The sequence below is a fragment of the Orcinus orca genome, chromosome 17, assembly GCF_937001465.1.
Source record: "Orcinus orca chromosome 17, mOrcOrc1.1, whole genome shotgun sequence".
In the NCBI taxonomy this organism is placed as follows: Eukaryota; Metazoa; Chordata; class Mammalia; order Artiodactyla; family Delphinidae; genus Orcinus; species Orcinus orca.
In genome coordinates this window covers 65,930,721-65,952,104 of record NC_064575.1, presented here as the reverse complement: position 1 = coordinate 65,952,104, position 21,384 = coordinate 65,930,721, and the positions used below count along the sequence as shown (strand labels likewise).

Below are 21,384 nucleotides of genomic sequence, written 5' to 3'. Positions count from 1 at the left end.
GAAAAGAAACTGTCACTTTCATTCCTATCTTCACCCACCCTCTTCTCGGGGCAGAGTTGCAGTTACTCTTTTTGAATGTTTCCTTCTGGACCTATTTTGGCAAGTATTGCCTCCTGTTAAGGAAGCAGAAACAAACTGTAATCGAAGCACCTAAAAATCACCTTAAGGCCTTCTAATTAAGCAGTGGTTCACGCTCCTGAATATAATAAGCTTAAACTGTGTTGGGAAGCAGACAGCTCATAACAGCTTTGAAATTTTGTTTGTTTTGTGTGAGAGGGGAAATGAATTTTGTTCCAGCTAAGCCTCTTACTTTAGGAAAATTATCTTCTAGCTATATGTGGGAAAATTTGCTTCTTGGTTATGTATATTGAGTTGGTAAAGTAAAAATTTAATATTATAAGTTAAATATCCTTCTCAGTTAACATTTAATTGAAATTATACATTTGTATGTTTGATTGCATCATTGTACTTTCTGATGACTAATTTTTATGATGAGAGCAGAGATATTCTGTTGAATTTCTTGAGGCTGCGTTGTCCTTCTTCCCCTTTCCCCAACAATTAATAGTTGATTTAACTTTAAAACTGTGGACCATCAATGAGCATTAGATCCAAGAGAATAATTATGAAATACAGTCTTTCAACTGCAATATTATAGAAGCGATATTGGTTAAGTGTATTGGAACATTGTAACTGATCCCATATGTGTCAGGAGCAAAATACCTTTTTTTTTTTCTTCTTCTTCTTATTGAAGTTACTTGAATTTCTTTCACGTCAAAACTTAACAGCAGTGATTTAAATCCTATTTATTATTTGACTCAGCCAGTTATGAAATGGAACCCCATCCCACTTGAGCCATAAAATGTGTTAAATTTAAGACTAATGCTGCTTTCTGTTTTTTGAATTTACATTTTGGCAGTAACTACCTTCTTTGTTCAGTGTTAGAAAAAATGATCCAGGCTTAACCAAATAAGAAAACTGCCAAGTTCACAGATCAGTCAGCGAGAGAAGCCAGAATTAAATGAAAGTCTAGATATTGACTTTACAGAATATGCTAAGGGGAGATTCTGTGGCATTACAGTTTCTTTGAGACTAAAATTCTTCTACAGTAATAGCTGTTCTTTGACGGTGATTGATGTGAGAAATTCAGGCTGTGGACCTTACTTCCCAGAATCTACAAAACTGGAGTAAAGCCAGCTAGGAATCATGCATCCTGTCTGACCTCTTCTGTCTGGCTAGCAACTGGTGCAGTTTGGGCTTTACCTTTTTATTTCAGACTTTTAAGAAACTCTTGTAGTGGATCTAGTCTTTATTTTTAGCAAGGATAATGATGTTTTTAAGGAAACTTACATCCATCTCTCCATACACAATATTTTGAATAAATCAATTAATCAATTTACTCACACTCTTGACTTTTTAATGCAGATTAAAAAAATCTTGCCCTGAAACCCTGTGGTATTGGTTGTTATAAGAGATAGCTCTAGGTACAGATGCCTGGTAAGTCTAAACAAAAATGGAAATTTGGCATTAAGTGGCTGATTTTTAATAAGTCATATTTATATCTTATAAGACTGAAAAAAATCTCTGAGGAATAGACTGTGAACATTCTGAGGAGACAAGGGTAAGTGCCATGAGGGTATCTGGCATATTCTAGTCACTCACTAACTATTTGTGGGATAGATGGATGGATGGATGAATGAAAGAGATTAGGTAAAATATTTATTGTAAACTAGTGGTTGTAATAGTCGCTAACATTTATTGAGGCTTTACTAGGCACAGTGTGATAGGTACTTTGGGTGGGTTATTTTTTAATCCTTGTAACTATGCTGTGAGAATAGGTACTGACTGATTTATCTCCATAGGAGATAGGTGGTAAGGTAACCTGCTTAAGGCCACGGATCAAGCTTAATTTTGAATTCTAGTGCCCAGACTAAACTATGCTATATGGTTTTCCTGTTTGTACAGACCAGAGGTTCACATTTGTGTGTATTTGTAAGAATTAATTTTAAGCTTTTACTAAAGTTTTCTGTCTCACTTGAACATTATTTTTTTTCCACAAAAATAAAGATTAATTCTAGAGTTACTGTGTACTAGGCAACAAATGGAAGACAGCAAATCAAGGTTTGCATGTTGGGGCTTTAGCTGGGCTCGCTCACTTGATAAATGATTTACTGTCTTACTTCTGTCTTACAGAGCATGTGATTCAAAGTGAAGTTCTGCTGCTGAAATGAGTTTGTTTTTACCCTTCTTAAAAATACAGAGTTCAGAATAGAATCAAAACTAAGAGAATCGTGGTCTGAGCCCAGCAAGTGCCTGTCCTCTCCTGTAGCAAGCGGGGGTTGGGGGGAAGCTATGGGTTTGATAGCTACACAGTTTAGAGTTCACATCTATTGAGATAATGTTATATTTTGAGAGACTTCGTTATCAGTGACATAAATTAGGAAGTGTTTGATTATAAACTCTCAATGTTCCACTCCTGGAGTTGGGAGAGAACTGTACCTGCCTAACGTTACAGGTTCTAAAAACCAGTGCTGATTAAGTGTGAACTGTTACTGGTCTGCCTGAGACAAGCACAGGATTCAGACTAAGTCTTTAGAAACTTTGACAGCAGTTTAATACTGCTTTGTAGCCAAGCTTGTGACCCCTGGGCTTGTATTCTCTATGTCTTTAAAAATATGTTTTCACTGTCTAGTAAGTAATTTTTATTCTTTGACTAAAATACTGGTCTGTGGTAGATGGGAGGAAAATGAGTTCTTTGCTGCTTGTAGTTTGAGAAGCACTGTTATAAATGATTTTTATGCCTATTTTAGATAATAGCATCTTCCTATAACCAGAGGAAGGCCACTTCCTATAACTAATAATATTTAGTAGAACCTACCTAAAATAATATTGTGATCACTAAATACCACTACTTTTACTTTTTTTATTATCAGGTTTAATGGTAAAACATTTTAATAATGTCAACATTTCTTATCTGTGAACTCTAACAAGATGAACAAATAAATTCAGTGTTTGTTTACCCTAGGTGCACAGTACAGGTTGCAACCTCAGAGCAGTCCTTATGAGCTCAGGTTTATAAAAGAAGGTTAAAAATGATATATGGTATAGTTCTAACAATTTGGAACTACTTAGGTCCCAAATCATTTAAACTGGGCTTTCAACAGATCCTTTTTATGTGTAGTACAGAGACAGTGGGAAACCTGCTGCTTTTCCTGGTGAAGATTTATTGCCATAAGTTTGAATTGATATTTTGCTGATTTATAATTGGCTTAGGTTAGGCTTCTCTTAAACAGATCTGTCTGCTTGTTGAAAACCAGTCTATGTATCTGGAAGTTACCTCTTTCACCTTGATGGTGTGTACATATGCATATTTTCTGGTAATTTTTGTATGTGTGCAGCGACATCTGTGAATTGAGTTGAAGAGTAACCGTATCAACAAGAGATTAGAATTTAAAGTCAGCAGGTGCTCAGGCTTATAGTGTGTGGATTTTTTCTTTTTCTTTTCCTTTCAGAGCCACTTAACCATGCTTCATTCAGTCCATATTTTTTTTTTAATGTACCCCAAAGAACATGCTAAAATCAAGATACATTATGTCCACACCATTCTGTCAACTCAGGAGCACTGTCAAAAAAGGAAATGAAATTAGTTTGCTCTTCTTTGTGCAACTCCATACAGTAAATTGCAGTGATTGCTGTATTTTAAAATCATTTCCCTTAATTTTTTTTATTTGATGTTTTTTGAATTAAAAACAAATACATGCTTATTAGGACTAAGTAAATAATACAAAAATTCATAGAAGAAAAGGTATGTCCTTCCACACCGTTCTTGTTCATACAAACATAAATGCATAACTGCACGTATATAATACATTTTTTTTACTACTTTTTAAAACTCTTTCTAACCCTTTGTATGTCATGGGCCTCTGGGAATCTGGCAAATGCCATGGACGTTTTTTCCAAGAAAATGCCCTTAAGTATGTAGACACAAAATATTGCATTTGATTTTAAGAGGTTCTTAGATCTCCTTCAGTTCCTTTGTGACCTTCAGGTTTGAATGTTTGCTTTTAGGGTTTATAGACGTGGAGAAGTATACTTGTTAATGTAGAAGTTTGGGTAGTGTGGATATTTTTTAGCCGTGTCTTTTTTTGGGGGGGGGTGTGTGTTTGTTTGTAAACATCTAGACATCCAATTTCTGGTGAATTATTTTTATATAAACAGATTTTTCTAGGTAATTGAAATTGTCTATTAATTACTTAATTAATCTCATTAAATTCTAAAATACTTCAAAAGAAAAATTCTGAATGTTACACTTTGACTTCTAAAATAATACAGATTTATTTTTGATTTATTTTGTTTTATTTTTGATTACTTAGGCTTATTATAAACTTGAGTTATTTTAAACTTGAGTTTATATATACACATATAAAATATAAATAATGTCAGAATATAGCAGTGGTTCTTAATCTAGTTCCTTATAGCATTTCAGGGGATCTTTGAAATTGGGGATAAAATTTGGAGTGGGCACATATAAATTGTTTCTTCATCATATAGACATTTTAAAAGTACATACAGTTTTTTAAAGTTAAGGTATTATTTATACACAATAAAACCCACTCATTTTAAATGTTCAGTTTGATGAACTTTAGTAGTTGTAAATAATTATATAATGGGAACCACAATTATACAATTATTTGTGACCTTCGGCCCTCAGTATCCTCCCCCTCACCTTGGCCCCAAGGCAACCACTTATCAGCTGTGGTTTTGCCTTTTCTAGAATTCCATATAAAGGAAGTCATATAGTACATAGCATTTTGTTGACTTCTTTCACTCAGTATAATGTTTTTGAGATTCTCTGTTGTTGTATTGATACTTTGTTCCTTTTTTTTTTTTTTTTTTGCGGTACGCTGGCCTCTCACTGTTGTGGCCTCTCCCATTGCGGAGCACAGGCTCCGGCCGCGCAGGCTCAGTGGCCATGGCTCACAGGCCCAGCTGCTCCACGGCATGTGGGATCCTCCAGGACCAGGGCACGAACCTGTGTCCCCTGCATCGGCAGGCGGACTCTCAACCACTGCACCACCAGGGAAGCCAACTCTGTTCCTTTTTAGTGCTGAGTAGTATTCCATAGAATGGATAGCCTATTGCAGTTGTTTACCCACCTGTGTTTGGTAGACTTTTGGGTTGCTTCCAGGTTTTGGCTATTATGAATAGTGCTACTGTGAACATTTGTGAACATATCTTTGTGTGAATATGTTTTTATTCTTCTTGGGTAAATTCTGAGGAGTAGGAATTTGGATCATGTAGTAAGTTTATATTTAACTATACGATACTGCAATTACTGTTTTCTATCTTTCCACCAACAATTTTCATGGAGCTCTAGCTTTTTGGAAAGGTCTTAGTTTCCACTTCCTTGAGTCAAACAAGTCAAGACCCCATCTGCTGACCCAGGACAGAGATTGGGCTGCAGCCCAGTTCCTTGCCCTTGGGGATTGTATCTAGGTCTGATGTACCTTTGGATACTGCTGTGTTAACTCACAGGGCTAATGCTCTGGTCTGTGAGTTTTCTCTTCTAGCTTGGTTGACTGTCTCGTAAGCTTTTCAGAAATGCAGCTTATTCATCATTTCTGCATGCACTCAGGAGTAGAGGGGGTTGAGGTGCTTCGTATTCATATATTGCAAGGCCAGAAAGTTCCAGATTCAGTTCTTAAATTACTTTTTAACTTTCAACTTCATTAGAGTTGCTACCTTGATTAGAAGAATTTTGGGTGGTAACTTCGTAGACCTATGTTTACCAGGTAAAGATTAACCTTGACAGTGGTATTAGAAATATTGCTGATTATAAAAGCCATGGTAAACCTTTCCTGAAAGGATTTTATTAATATATTGTTTCATAATTCATCAACAAAAATGATATGAAATTGTTAGTTTTGAATTATGTAGTAGTATCTTAGGATGTAACTGAGTCTGCTAGGACATTGGGTTTATTATTCATATACCAGAGCTTTTGGTAAAAACATGAAAGTGTACTACTCCCACCCTACTGTTCATCCCTCTTTAGGCCTTTTTGTTCCCTTAAAATACAACTTGTATATTTTATGAAAAACAAATATTAGTATTTTTTTGAACTAGTGTTTAAAACCCATAGTTGGCAAATATTCACTTCACCCAGCTCTTCGTAGGGCTGGCTGCTTGTTCTTCAGCTCTCTGCTCAGGGGTCATCTCAGAGAGAGGCCTTTTCCAGATCAACCTAGCTAACAGCACATTTCTCTATTTTCTTCATAGTGCTTTTAACAATGTATACGCACGTTAATTTTCTTAATTGTCATTCTAGAATAGTGTTCTTAAACTGTGAGAAACCCCAACACTCTTTTTAGAGGGTGTCTGAGATCTAAACTATTTTCATGATAATAACTATAAACATTATTTGTCACTTTTACTCTCATTCGTTCATGAGTGTTTAATGGAGGTTTTCAGATGTTACATGATGTGTTATGTAAAAGACTGAATGCAGAAGCAGATAGGAGAATCCAGTTGTCTTTTATTAAGCTAGACATTAATAGGATTTACGAAACTGTAAAACAGTGTCATTCTCCTATCCTGGTTAAAATTTATTTTTGAAAAGGTAAGTGTTTTACAGAAATGTGAAACAATGTCATTTTTGTATCCTGATTAAGTTTTTTGTTTTGGAAAGTAGTTATTTTTCATAAAAATGTAATTTAAGTTAGTTTGTGATGCATTTATTGTTTTAAGTGAATAAGGTATTTTGAACATTTTTGGTTTGAATTTTCATATGTAAATATCAATATAAAAGTTCTTTGAGGTCCACAGTAGTTTTTAAGAGTGTTAAAAGGGTCCTTTGATCAAAATATGTGAGAACTGATGTTCTAAAATATAAGTCCCATGAAAATAAATGCCTTATGTATTTGATTTAGTTTCATATTCACAGGGCCTGGCATTGCTATAACTGGCCTGTAGAAGTCACTCAGCAAATATCTGGGTGAATGGATTAATGAGTGAATGAAAGAAACTGAAAATAACAGAATTCTGGTGATTCTGTGCAGGGCTTCCAAGTTTTTCTGTAGTAATGGGTCTTTGTAGACATCATATTTGATAGAAAATTACTCCAATTCATCAGAAAACATAATCTTTAATTTGGTAAGATTTAAATTGTTCCCTGGTATGGAACTGAAAGTTTCTGATGTGCTTTTGATTAGAGACTCTGCTAAGTCTTCCTTTCCAGGAAGGATGGAAGATTTAACCCATCATGCTTATTAATTAACTCTAAGTTTAGGTTGATTGACTTCTGGTATAATTAATTTATTTGGATATTTTAGATTATTATTTATATTTTGTCCTATAGTCTTGAGAATACTTTTTGTCTTGGTAGTTAAATTCTTTGTTGCTTTTAGCCTTTTGGGCAAAGTTAGGTTTTCATTTTTTTTTTAAAATGCCAAACACTTAAAGAAATAGTATTTTGTTCATTGGAGATTAGAAATAGTCTGCTTTGCTTTTTCAAATTGTCTGCACTGAATAGTAAACAATAGTAGGAAAAAATGGTTCCTCTAGGGTACTTTCAGCAGACAGGAAGTCTGTTTACTGTCTTGCAAGTTGGGATTCTTTGGCAAGATTTGCCCATCCTGAGAACATGCGAACTTCAGAAAGCTAGGAGATGGTTCTAGAGACTGCTGACCTATTCCAAGAACAGTACTTACTATGCAGGGCATATCAAGGAGGTTAATAAGCATTTAGACTCCGAATATGACAGTGTTGGGGAGGTGTAGAAGAATTTGGTAATTTCACATTCTGCTGGCCAGTTTGTTTCTGTCCCGTAAGGCATAATTTGTAGAAGAATCTTCATTTACCTGCTAATTTATAGGATACAGGAACCTGGTCGGTTCATAAGTAGTAGTAGTTCATAAGTAGTCATAAATATGGGGTCAAGCTATAAAGAGTAAGTTTTACTCTGCTATAGACACGTGAATACTTCTCAGATGAACTGCTCACATTACCTTTCCTCTCATTTTTTTATTGTAGGGATCCTTCCAAGTAGGGCTTGAGTTTCTCTTTATGCTTTTATAAATAAAAGGTTCATTCTTGGGTCTGTGTTTCTCAGTGTACTCACTTTTTAGCAACACAGGGAGTCTTAAAACAGGAAAGAAAACTTGTGGTTTAACCAGTTGAGTGCATTGCAATCACCTGAGAAGTTATAACAGAACAAAAGGACTTCCCTGGTGGCGCAGTGGTTGAGAATCCGCCTGCCAGTGCAGGGGACACGGGTTCAAGCCCTGGTCTGGGAAGGTCCCACATGCCGCGGAGCAACTAAGCCCATGTATCACAACCACTGAGCCCCTATGCCACAACTACTGAGCCCGTGCGCCTAGAGCCCGTGCTTTGCGACAAGAGAAGCCACCACAGTGAGAAGTCCACGCACCGCAACAGAGTAGCCCCCGCTCACCGCAACTAGAGAAAGCCTGTGCACAGCAACGAAGACCCAACACAGCCAAAAAAACAAAAACAAAAAAACCCACCTCATTAAAAAAAAACAACAAAAAACAACAACAAAAAAGGAAGGCTGGTCCATACTACCTCATTAAAACTTAGAATGAAGTAGGATGTTAGAATCACCTGGAGAATCTAAAAACAAAAATGGAAACCAAAACTAAAAAAAAAAAAAAAAAAAGCCCACAAAACCCCAAACCCAAAAAACCGTATAGGAACCCCAACCCGGGTTAACTAACTCTGATTTTTAGGGATTGGGTTTCAGGCATCAGTATTTTAAAAATACTGATGGCTGTCATATGTAGCCAGGGTGAAGACCTCTCTTCATTTATTTAAAAAAGCTCCCCAGGTCATTTTGATAAGCTAAGAACATTTGTGATGCTTATAAACAAAGTATAATAGAGGAGTATGTTGTTGTTTTGGGGAGCTATTAAGTTTTTCATGTATCTTGCTTTTAAGAGTAAGAACAGGTAGCATGACATCAATAAACAGGATTAATTAAAAGCATATCAGCACTGTTTTATGGACAGAAGCATATGATTGGTTGGAGGGAGAGAAAAATGAAAGGCTAGTAAGCATGACTGAAACAGGACATGTGTGGTGGAACGTTCCCATCTTGTGGCTTGTGAGGATAGTGCTGCTAAAGATAAAGAGCTGAATCGCATTCTTACAATCAGTGGCAGTTTCCTGTTCATGATACTTATTATCAGGGCACAAAAAATGTGACCACCAGTACCATTCCCTCAGTTTTTTTTTTTGTTTTGGGGTACGCGGGCCTCTCACCGCTGTGGCCTCTCCCGCCGCGGAGCACAGGCTCCGGACACGCAGGCCCAGTGGCCATGGCTCACGGACCCAGCCTCTCCGCGGCATGTGGGATCCTCCCGGACCGGGGCACGAACCCGCGCCCCCCGCATCGGCAGGCAGACCCCCAACCACTGCGCCACCAGGGAAGCCCTCCCTCAGTCTTTTTGCTGCAGGTCCCTGTAAATCTTTCACTGAACTTTTCTTACTCCATGCAGAAACCCTGCGTCTACAACTTAGTTACAGAGACTTCTTCCAGAGCTGTCGCCACTGCATTCTGTTTCAGTCTTGTTATGAAAAACATATTTGGAGCCTAAAGTTACTCAGTTACTGTGAAGTAAGTAATTAAATGTACCTTGGTGTCAGAAGTCAGATCTCACTTTCCTGATTTAATAAATCTATGTCAGATTATCTGTTTCATCTTCTGTAAAATGGGAAAATAATATTACTGACTTTGTATAGTGATTTTGAGGATTAAATGAGTAATTGCATGTGAGGCACTTGGTGGAGTGTTTGGCATAAGTGACTGATAAATGTTTACCATTCATTCCTTTAGCAAATATATTTTGAGTATTTTTTATGTGCTAGTACCTGTGTTGGGTGTTGAAGATGCAGTGAGTAAAAACATCCCTTCATTTTTACGAGAACATTTAAGAGGGGAGACCATGAGCAGTACATGGGTTCTTATAAATACCAATAATATATGGAATATTTTTCTATATACAGTAAGTTCTTGGTTATTTGTGTAGAATTTCAGAAGCCTGTATGTCAGTAGTTTCCTCCTGCTCAGGAATTTCCTTTTGACATCTAAATGAGCCTACTCTGAAGTTTGTAATGCAATTCCAGTACATTATTTTTTGAACTAAAGAATTGAGATTTTAATGTGTATATAGGAAATAGGAAGGCTCTAAAATGTCAAAATGAAGAATGAGTTTGCTTAGTTTTGATAAAGTTGTTTTCTTTCTGAATGTTTTATTTCATCAGATTTTATTAAATTGGCAAGATCATTTTAGTGATCACCAGGCCTTTCCTAAAGGCTTCTGTTTTGGGCAGCCATAAATGCTAGAGAGAATTCATCTTTAAAATTGAAGTACTGTTTTCTGAAACTGTCACCTGTGGTCCTTAGTTTGTCTTTCAAAGTAAGACACATCCTCTAGTGCTTCACTATTTGGAAAGTGCTTTTTTTTTTTTGCTGTACGCGGGCCTCTCACCGCTGTGGCCTCTCCCGTTGCGGAGGACAGGCTCCGGACACGCAGGCTCAGCGGCCATGGCTCACGGGCCCAGCCACTCCTCGGCATGTGGGATCTTCGTGGACCGGGGCACGAACCCGTGTCCCCTGTATCGGCAGGTGGACTCTCAACCACTGCGCCACCAGGGAAGCCTGTGGAAAGTGCTCTTTATGAGTGTCCGTAGCCTGGAGAGAGATTTGAATTCATTGAACTGGTTCTCATCACAGAGTTTTAAACTTTCTCTCTTACAATTAGCCCTTTTGGGGTATACTTATTCATGTTGATTGTGTTTAGCTGATGGTTAAACCACTGTGCTTTTCCCGTTGCTCAGTTGAATACTGTTACTGGTAAATTTTCTCTTGATTGTTGTAGAGAACTGGCTGTGACAGGTCAGTGATGCTAGAAAGAGTGAGATAATAATTTCTTCTACTTGGAGCACTGTACTTCTGTGGATGCTGTATAAATTGCATTGATTCTTGGGGCAAGCATATCAGGCTGCTATGCTGTTTGGTTACATTGCTCCCAACCCCTTTACAGTTCACTTTGGTAAGAGTGAAGACAGTGTTTCAGTATAAGATATATATATATATTTTTTTGCGGTACGCGGGCCTCTCACTGTCACGGCCCCTCCTGCTGCGGAGCACAGGGCTCCAGACGCGCAGACTCAGCGGCCATGGCTCACGGGCCCAGCCGCTCCACGGCATGCGGAACCCTCCCAGACCGGGACACGAACCCGTGTCCCCTGCATCGGCAGGCGGACTTTCAACCACTGCGCCACCAGGGAAGCCCATAAGATATTTTTAAACTATGCTAATTTGTTTTTAAACATAATAATTATTTTTTCTTATCTCTATTTTCTTTGTAAAAGGAAATAAGGTTATTTTGGCCTGACTTTTTGTGAAAGTATGCTGGGCCCTAGTCATCAATACTGTTTTTTGCACACACAGGAACCAGCTGTTAGGAATCAGTTCTAGGATTTGTGCAAAGATCTACATTAAGCTCAGGTATCTTCTAGCATCTCTCATTTACTTTGATTTCAACTGTGGTTCAGTGATCTCATTAATAGGGTTAAGTATCCAGGAAGCTAGGTGAACTACACAAGTTGGTAGGTGTGTCTGTGATAACTCTATCAGTTTTGTTTATCCCTTCTTAGCCATTCATGTTTCTTCTGTTCTTTAAGTGTGTGAAATGATTGTTCTTGGCAGAGAGTCAAGTTGAATAGGAATTAAACAGTTCTCTTTTTATTGATAAAGTCAGTAATATTGATGATTTATTGAGCATTTATTACATGGCAGACCCTGTGTGAAGTATTTACTGTACATTTTCTCATTTTTAATAGTGTCAATAATGATATGAAGTAGCTCCATTTTGCAAGTCAGAAGTCGAAGACTTAGGAAGATTAAATAGCTTTCCCAAGGTCACAGCTAATAAATGCTAGAGCTGTAAATCATTCCTATTCCTGCATGACCCCTTAAGGCCATTTTGTGCCTTTCAAGAAGTGGAGAGGTCTTTTATACAGGAATATGTAAGGTTTGTACACTTTCGCCACTTCACAGTATTGAAGTAGTACACCAACTAGTACTGCCAGTCCTTCTGCATGAAGCTCTTCCCTGCTGACAGCTTGCTGTTCTTAGGAGGTCTGGATCTTACACTGGTGTAAAGTCTTTTTGGGTCTGTTCATCACAGAGTCTTTGCTTCATATCTGTTCCTAACTCATGGTTTTAATTATTAAGTTACTGATATGAAAGTCATGTCCTTGTTAAAGTATGCACACGAGCTTTGGAGTTTGACTTGGTTTAAATCTTGATTCTACCATTTCCTGGATGTGTGATCTTTAGTCATTCATTTACTTCTCTCTGCTTCAGTTTTCTTATTTGTAAAATGAGTATAATAATGCCTTTTCCCTAAGGTAGTTGTGAGAATTACATGATTGATAATACATGTAAAATAATTAGAATACTGCCTGGCACATGGTGTTCAATAATTGTAACCTGTGTTACTGACTGGTTACCAATGATTTATTTCTGTCAATAATATACTTGTTTTAAATTAAATGCTAATCAGTAAGATACTAATTATCATTTTGTTGTTAGACTTATTTTTTCCCTCTGAGGACTTTCCATTATATTGTAGACTGTATTGCCCTTTAGTCTTCAGGCCATGGGCTTGTACTGAATAATAGACTACTATTAATAAATACTACGTGCCAAGCACTATTCAAAGCCCATTAATATATTACCAATCTCATACTGTAGGAATTATTATTAATCATTACTGTTACTGTGAACTTTTAAATTAATTACCTGTTCAATCATGTTACCTCTTTATCTTCATGGAAATATTAAAGGAGAGAGTAATAGTAAGAGCTGACTAATCCATTAGAGATTATTTGGTGTATCCTTCTGGTTGAGAAAAATTAGGTAGTGCTGGAGACTGGGTTCTCTTTGTGTTCTCTGTTACCAAGCAGATTCTTCTTAGGTACATGTTCCCATTGTTGCTTCCTCTGATTAATTAGATGCTCTGTTCAGGAACCATCTTGAGGTGCTGAGAATTTGTCAGAGGGTTCTGCTTTTAGGTATTCAGATAATTGAGGTCTTTATCTCTGTGTTTTATTGATACTTTTATCATCTGTGGCAGGAAATTATCTTACTATTAACAAAGGTTAACAGGATCACTTTACAATGATCTCAGGTTGAGGTGATGTTGTTTGTTTTGAGTGAAGGAACTCTTGGATGCCAGACCTTTAGGGACCCTTGACTTGAAGGTTGTGAGTGCTATACATAGACACTTTTTTTTTTTTCTTTTTTTTTGCGGTACGCGGGCCTCTCACTGTTGTGGCCTCTCCCGTTGCGGAGCACAGGCTCCGGACGCACAGGCTCAGTGGCCATGGCTCACGGGCCCAGCTGCTCTGCGGCATGTGGGATCTTCGTGGACCGGGGCATGAACCCGTGTCCCCTGCATCGGCAGGCGGACTCTCAACCACTGCGCCACCAGGGAAGCCCTGGTTAGGCAAGTTTTATTTTTTCTTTGAAATAAAGGAAGTGTAAACTGTAAGATGGTATTTAAGCTTCTGTTTGTTTTCTTTTAGGTGGTATTAAAGATTATCAAACATTACCAAGAAGAAGGACAGGGAACTGAGGTGGTTCAAGGAGTGCTTTTGGGCCTTGTTGTCGAAGATCGGCTTGAAATTACCAACTGCTTTCCTTTCCCCCAGCACACTGAAGATGATGCTGACTTTGATGAAGGTAAGGGTACTCGTCTTACTGTGTCTTTGCAGTGCACACAAATGGTTATTAATCCAATGTTCACCATAACCTTTGATGTTCTGTTATTGGGAGTCTATCAGGGTAGCCTAGTTCTGAGTTTCTTGAAAAAAAATTATACAAATTCTCTGAAATGAAGATTTATTATAAAACACTTCATTAGTCTGGCCTTTACTTATTTGGAATTTGTGATTCTCATAATTTGGATAGGAGCTGTGCTGAAGTTAACTTTCCCATTATGAAATCAGCTTGCCAAATACATTGTGAAGGACAGGGATTGTCATTATGTCCAACACCCATTTCCTACTATAGTATTTGGCTTACTGTTTAAGAAAAGATGAGTTGAGCTATCTACTTCAGAAAGACGACACTCCTTAAGTATTTCAGGAGCATTTTATTTTTGTGCTACAGGTATAGTTGCTTTGTTAGCACAGGCTAATAGTAGTTAAAAGCTCATACCAAAGGCTAAGGTCAGTATCCTAAAGGATTAGAAAAAAAACTAGTTGAAAATAATTTCTCACTTGTCTGAACTCTCAGAACGCATTTTGTACATGCCTTTTTTTTTTTTTTTTTTTGGCGGTACACGGGCCTCTCACTGTTGTGGCCTCTCCTGTTGCGGAGCACGGGCTCTGGACGCGCAGGCCCAGCGGCCATGGCCCACGGGCCCAGCCGCTCCGCAGCATGTGGGATCCTCCCGGACCGGGGCACGAACCCGCGTCCCCTGCATCGGCAGACGGACTTCCAACCACTGCGCCAGCAGGGAAGCCCGATACCTTTTTTTTTTAATGGCAGTTAAGACAAATAACATCTATCAGCTTAATTATCTTTAAGTGTACAATAGTGTTAACTTTATGCCACTTGTTGTGGAGCAGATATCTAGAACTTCCATTTTGCAAAAACTGAAACTCCATATCCATTGACCAACTCCTCCCCTTTTTGCCCTCCCCAAACCCGTGGCAGCCACCGTTCTACTTTGTTTCTAAGAGGTTGACTGCTTTAGATACCACTTATAAGTGCAATCGTGCAGTATTTCTCCTTTTGTGACTGGCTTATTTCACTTAGCTTAAGGTCCTTAGAGCTCATTCATGTTGTAGCATACAGCAGGATTTCCTTCATTTTTAAGGCTGAATAATACTCCCTTGTATGTATATACTATACTTTCTTTTTCCATTCATTCACTGATGGATATTTAGATGGTTTTTTACCTCTTGGCTACTGTGAATAATGCTGCAAATGTCTCTTCAAGATCTTATTTTCAGTTCTCTTGGATATATAATCTTGTCAGAAGTGGGATTTGCTGGCTCGTGTGATAATTCTATATGTAATTTTTTTTGTAGAACTTTCATAGTGTTTTCCACAGTGACTATACCAGTTGACATTCCCACCAACAGTGTGTGAGGGGTCCCTTTTCTCGATCTTCTTGCCAACACTTGTTATTTGTTGTCTTATTGATGATAGCCATTCTGACAGGTGTGAGGTGATCTTTCATTGTGGTTTTGATTTACATTTCCTTGATATTAGTGATGTTGAGCATCTCTTCATATGCTTGTTGGCCATTTGTATGTTTTCTTTAGAAGGAGAAATATCTATTCAAGTCCTTTGTTAATTTTTTAGGATTTTTTTTTGGTTGTTGTTGCTCAGTTGAAGGAGTTCTTTATATATTCTGGATATTAACTCCTCATATATATGGTTTATAGATGTTTTGTTCCTTTCACTCTTTTGTTTCCTTTGTTGCACAGAAGCTTTAATATAATTTGACTTATCTATTTTTGGTTTTGTTGCCTTTGCTTTTGGTGTAACATCCAAGAAACCATTGCCAAGACCAGTGTTATGAAGTTTCTTCCCTGTATTTTCTTCTAGGAATTTTATGCCAGTGCCATACTCCTTTGATTATTGTTGCTTTGTAATATGTTTTGGAACCAAGAAGTGTGAGGTCTCCAGCTTTGTTTTTCTTTCTCAAGATTATTTTGGCTATTTAGGGTCCTTTGGGATGCCATATGAATTTTAGATGTTTTTTTCCTATTTCTGCAAAAAAAAAACGCCATTGGGATTTTGATAGGGATTTCATTGAATCTGTAGATCACACTGGGTAGTATGGACATTTTAACAACATTAAATCTTCTAGTCCATGAATACAGGCTGGATGTCTTTCCATTTATTTGTGTCGTCTTTACTTTCTTTCAGCAGTGTTTTGTAGTTTTCAGTATACAAGTGTTGTGCCGCATTGGTTGAGTTTGTTCCTAAGTATTTCATTCTTTTTGGTGCTATTGTAAATGAGATTGTCTTTTAAATTTCTTTTTATCATTCATTTTCTATATAACGTTTAATTGATCAACTTTAACTTTGATAAAATGTTATCTCATTTGACTTCACATCCTCATAGTACCTTGAACATTTAGTAACACAAAGTATATTCTTACTGAGGTTAATATAACCTTGATATTGCAGTTTGGTCTACACATCTTTTTTTCATTAAGATAATACTTCTAGAAACTAACCAAGGCTGTTTTATTCTAGGCACTTAAGTATTAGCATTATTAAAAAACTTCTGTGCAATATGCATTTTATTTTGTTTTATTTTAAACCAGTCAGGATCTCCTTGTTTCATTTGAACTACTGTAATATTAATATTAAATGTGTGTAATACTCACATAGGATTATGGTTGGGATTTCTCTTTAGACCATTTTGGCAGTATTAAGTTATCTCTATTCCCATATTCACCAACCTATCTGGAGATACTTAATTATAATTCAGTAATAACAGTAATAACTATTTTAGATATGGAAGACAAGGGAGAAGACCAGGGATTGTTAGCACAATTTCTTTGATTTACAAGTTAGGAGCCTGAGAGGTTCATTTGAAGTGACTTACTCAGTTTCCTTGTTAGTGGCACAGTTGGGAGCAGAATCCATTCCTGAACAGTTTACATTGTCACGTGGCTTTCTCGGGTAATTAATTTTGTTTTATAAAATTCTCAATTTAGAATATTAGCAAGAAATAGCTGTTCAGTGCAAATATGGTAGATAAACAAAGCAAAATGTCTGACTAATTTTAGATCTTGATCATTGGAAGCTAATTCTTTTTTCCTGCTTTTTAAAAAAAAAATTTTTTTATTAGTCATCTATTTTATACACATCAGTGTATACATGTCAATCCCAATCTCCCAGTTCATCCCACCCCCACCCCCACCCCCTGCCACTTTCCCCCCTTGGTGTCCATTTGCTTGTTCTCCACATCTGTGTCTCAATTTCTGCCCTGCAAACCAGTTCATCTGCACTATTTTTCTAGGTTCCACATATATGCGTTAATATACGATACTTGTTTTTCTCTTTCTGACTTAGTTCACTCTGTTTGATAGTCTCTAGATCCATCCACGTCTCTACAAATGACCCAGCTTCGTTCCTTTTTATGGCTGAGTAATATTCCGTTGTATATATGTACCACATCTTCTTTATCCATTCGTCTGTCGATGGACATTTAGGTTGCTTCCATGACCTGGCTATTGTAAATAGTGCTGCAGTGAACATTGGGGTGCATGTGTCTTTTTTTTTTTTTTTTATTTTGCAGTACGCGGGCCTCTCACTGTTGTGGCCTCTCCCGTTGCGGAGCACAGGCTCTGGACGCGGAGGCTCAGCGGCCATGGCTCACGGGCCCAGCCGCTCCGCGGCATGTGGGATCCTCCCGGGCCAGGGCATGAACCCGTGTCCCCTGCATCAGCAGGCAGACTCCCAACCACTGCGCCACCAGGGAAGCCCCGCATGTGTCTTTTTGAATTATGGTTTTCTCTGGGTATATGCCCAGTAGTGGGATTGCTGGGTCATATGGTGATTCTATTTTTAGTTTTTTAAGGAACCTTCATACTGTTCTCCATGGAACCTGGCTTCTTTTATGGACTTGAGATAATTGGCCTTTGTACCTTTTCATTAACATGTGCTTTAAGAAGCTCATTAAAAAATGCTTTAATAACACTGAGATTAGAACAGACTTCAATTTAATGTTAAATAATAATAAAAAATTACAGGGCATTGTTTGCTGTGTATTATATGTGCATTTCCTATAATCATTTACTCTACATAGTTGAAGGTTTTATCAGTCCCATTTTCCAGATTAGGAAGCTGAGGCCAACTTGTCCAAAATCATTTAACTGGCAATTGGTAGAATAGGGGTTGAGATCTTTGGGTCCCTGGTCCCAAATCCCATGAGTTTTCCCACCTAAATGGTGTTGATTTTAGAAATTTAATGAAGTAGAAGCCAGTGATTAAAGGGTGTTGAGTGCAGAGCATCATTATTCTATATCTTAAATTTGTTTTTGGGAAAAAACAACTGAATTTGAATTCGATTTTCTTGGTTTGCCTTTGGAAGCTAGTAGGTTTTGCCATTTTTCTTATATATGTGAATAATCTAAGACAATGCTCTGTATTTCTTCATAGCCTCCTGTAGTAGTCTTAAATTTTAGGTTTTCTCACTTAATCCATTTATTTAAGTTTTTTCGATGTGAACCATTTTTTAAAGTCTTTATTGAATTTGTTACAATATTGCTTCTGTTTTACGTTTCGGTTTTTTGGTGGAGAGGCATGTGGGATCTTAGCTCTGCGACCAGGGATTGAACTTGCACCCACTGTATTGGAAGCCGAAGTCCTAACCTCTGGACCGCCAGGGAAGTCCCCATTTATTTATCTTAATGAGCATTGGTATGCAGTCACCATTAGATATTTATCAAACCTTGATAAAAGCTAAATTTTCCCATTGTAGTCCTGCATGTTGATTATTTTAAATCATGCTAAAGTAAAGGCCTTTTGTTTTGCTTACTGCTATTCTGGTATTATATGCTTGCTAAAACTAATATTTATTCAGGGAAGGATCTTTTCCTCTGCTTTTCACCCTATGGAAGTAAAAATCATCAAACATTTAATAAGTTTAGTGATTATGTGTTTCGAGTTGTGTTAGGTTGGGTTTTTTTGGTTTGTGTGTTTTTGTGCCTCGTGTAAAGTTGAGATTTCTAATCTGTGGTCCAAAAGAGAGATGTTTTAAATTAGGGCCTGGCAAATTATGATCTGTGGGCCTGCTTTTGCATATAAAGTTTTATTGAAACACTGTCATGCCCATTCACTTATGTATTTTCTGTGGCTGTGTTCCTGCTACAGTGGCTTAGTTGAGTAGTTGTGACAGAGACCATATGGGCACCGAGCCTGAATTTTTTTTTTTTTTTACTGTCTGGTTCTTTAAGAAAGTTTGACCACTTCTTTTTTATATATAATTTTTTCTTGTTATTTTCCTGCTCTGAAAAGTTAAAGGTAGTTCCTTCTTTCATCATAAATTGATGGCTTTTTGTTTGTTACTTATTTCTTCTAGATGTTGCCCTTGACATTGACTCTCATCCAGAATGTATTATGGGCAGTGTAATGAAAATGCTGGTATTATCAGGTGTTTGTTTCTCTGGTGCACCTGGAAAGTATCAGAATGGTATTTACTTTAATTTTAATGCATTTTTCTTTTCAAAAAAATCCCACATATTATTGATATATGTGGGAACTGTCTGTGGATAACAGGGAAGAAAGGCTTTCAATTAATGGTTGTAGACTTGTGACCAGGTGTTGTGGAAAGGTAGTGGTATGAGGCCTGAAAACCCGGGTGGAAATTTCAGCTCTATACTTAGGATCTGTGTGACGCCGAATAATTCACTTCTGAACCTGTTTTTATCTGACTGACTAATGTTTTTCATCAAGCATGTATTAATTGCTTATATACTGAACATTGGGAACATAACTGAAGGATAATTTCCTTATGAGATTAACTTTCTGGGTAGTGCTACCATGGATGATGTTACAATAAGCTGATACAGAAAACAAGAAACAGTTGTGGCATGAAGTTTCTCTTGTTCTCTCCATGAATTCACATTTTTTTTTTTTTGCATATGTGATAACTTCTCCTTTGAGTGGTTTAAATCTCGATAAACTTTTATGTTACAGAATTTACTTTCTAGAGAGGTAATATGCTCGTATTAGAGAATATATGGTTTTTTAAAAATTAAGTAGAAAAACTCATATTAAAATTCCCATTAGGGGGCACTATTATCAAGCTTAGGAGAACTGGAGACTCATTTGTTTTCTTAGACATGCAACCCGAGGCTTGCTAAAAAGGAAAAATATTTTCATCTGATAAGATTCAGATACTGTTTTATACAACTGAATTCCTTAAATATGTTATAAAGTGCAGTGAATTAAACACAGATCCAATAACTCACTGTCTTGTTTTTCAGCAGACTAAATCAATATAATATTGCAGGTGGTACAAGAAGCTTACTTTATTCTGCATCAGAGCCAAATGCATAATTTTCATACTTGGAATAGACAATTTTTTAAATTTTGCTCTTTTTAAGTCCGTCACAAAGGATGATCCTTGGCCTTCAAATAAGTTTCTTTCAGAAATGAAGCATGAAGACTGTATTGTGCTATTAAAATGCAGTTAGGGGAATGAAGTGATGCCTAACTGAGACAGTATTGACGTGTGCAGCATGGGTAATTACTGAAGTAATTCCACACAGTGAAGTGATATGTACATGCACATAGCTCTTAACCTTTCTGTTTATTTTCAGGTACTTGAAAATTATTTTCTTAAACTCAAGTTTAGTGTTAGACCAGGAAACACTACTAAAGACTGTGTTATACGCTATCATTTATCATTAAGCTACCAACAGAAGAGCAGTAAGTAGTATCGTCTTAAACAGACTCTTCAAAGGCTAAAATAAGAATTGGCAAAAATGTAATTAAAATAAAATGTAATCACAGTAATTTTTCATGGCATAGGTGTTATTTTTCTATCACTGGGTTCGGAGAGAGTGGGTTTGTATAGTTATATTACTTGCAATACTTTCTACATAGGTAAGCTATATTTTACACTGGAGAAAGTCTCTGCTTACTTACTTGCTTCCTGAAGTCTCGCCTTCCTTCTCCTTAGTTTGCTTGCAGCCCACACTGAGTGCAAAACTGCTTTAACCCTAGCTGATGATCACTATTTCGGCTTTGTATTGCTTTGGAGTTCAGGGAAGGGTTGAGTCAGAATGGAGAAAGCTTTTCATGTTTTTTCAGACAGATGGGGACATTTTGTAAAAAGACATGATGTTTACTTACTATTTTGTATTATCTTCCATCTGTATGAACAGTCATTGATCACTGTGGTCTGTTCGACAGATTTCGTTTTTTAAAAAATACTGTTTTATTGCTTTCCCCCCCCCCAAAGAGCTTTTCTTGCTGGAAATATTGGAAATATTATATATAGATAGTTTTGAAGTGTGTTTTGAAACTTACTGGAGAAGTAGGAGCATGTTTACTTTGTGATCTCAGATCATCAAGTGGAGGTATGATAATGTTTCAGATATCAGAAAAAAATTTCCTTTTCAGCTTTTATCCAGCAAATTGCGTTGAGTAGGTGATGAAAAAAATTGCATTGAGTGGGTGGTGAAAAAGATACAGATATAAAATCCTAGTTACTGCTTTGAAAGATTTTAAGTGAGAGTGACAAGTGTGTAAATAAAGAATTGTGAAACAGAATTAATCTAAGTCTGGTGTGAGGAAGGGGAAAAATGATGGCAACACTC

At 37.1% G+C, this 21,384-nt stretch overlaps 1 protein-coding gene across 2 annotated transcripts in view; it reads left to right on the top strand.

Moving 5' to 3' along the window:
• The window catches only part of EIF3H (eukaryotic translation initiation factor 3 subunit H), an 87,456-nt gene that overhangs the window by 6,347 nt on the left and 59,725 nt on the right, over window positions 1-21,384 (top strand). For both annotated transcript variants that reach the window (XM_033419924.2, XM_004265374.4), the window contains exon 2: window positions 13,612-13,768. In XM_033419924.2, the coding sequence (XP_033275815.1) occupies window positions 13,612-13,768 (157 nt within the window). The remainder of the gene's footprint in view (window positions 1-13,611; window positions 13,769-21,384) is intronic.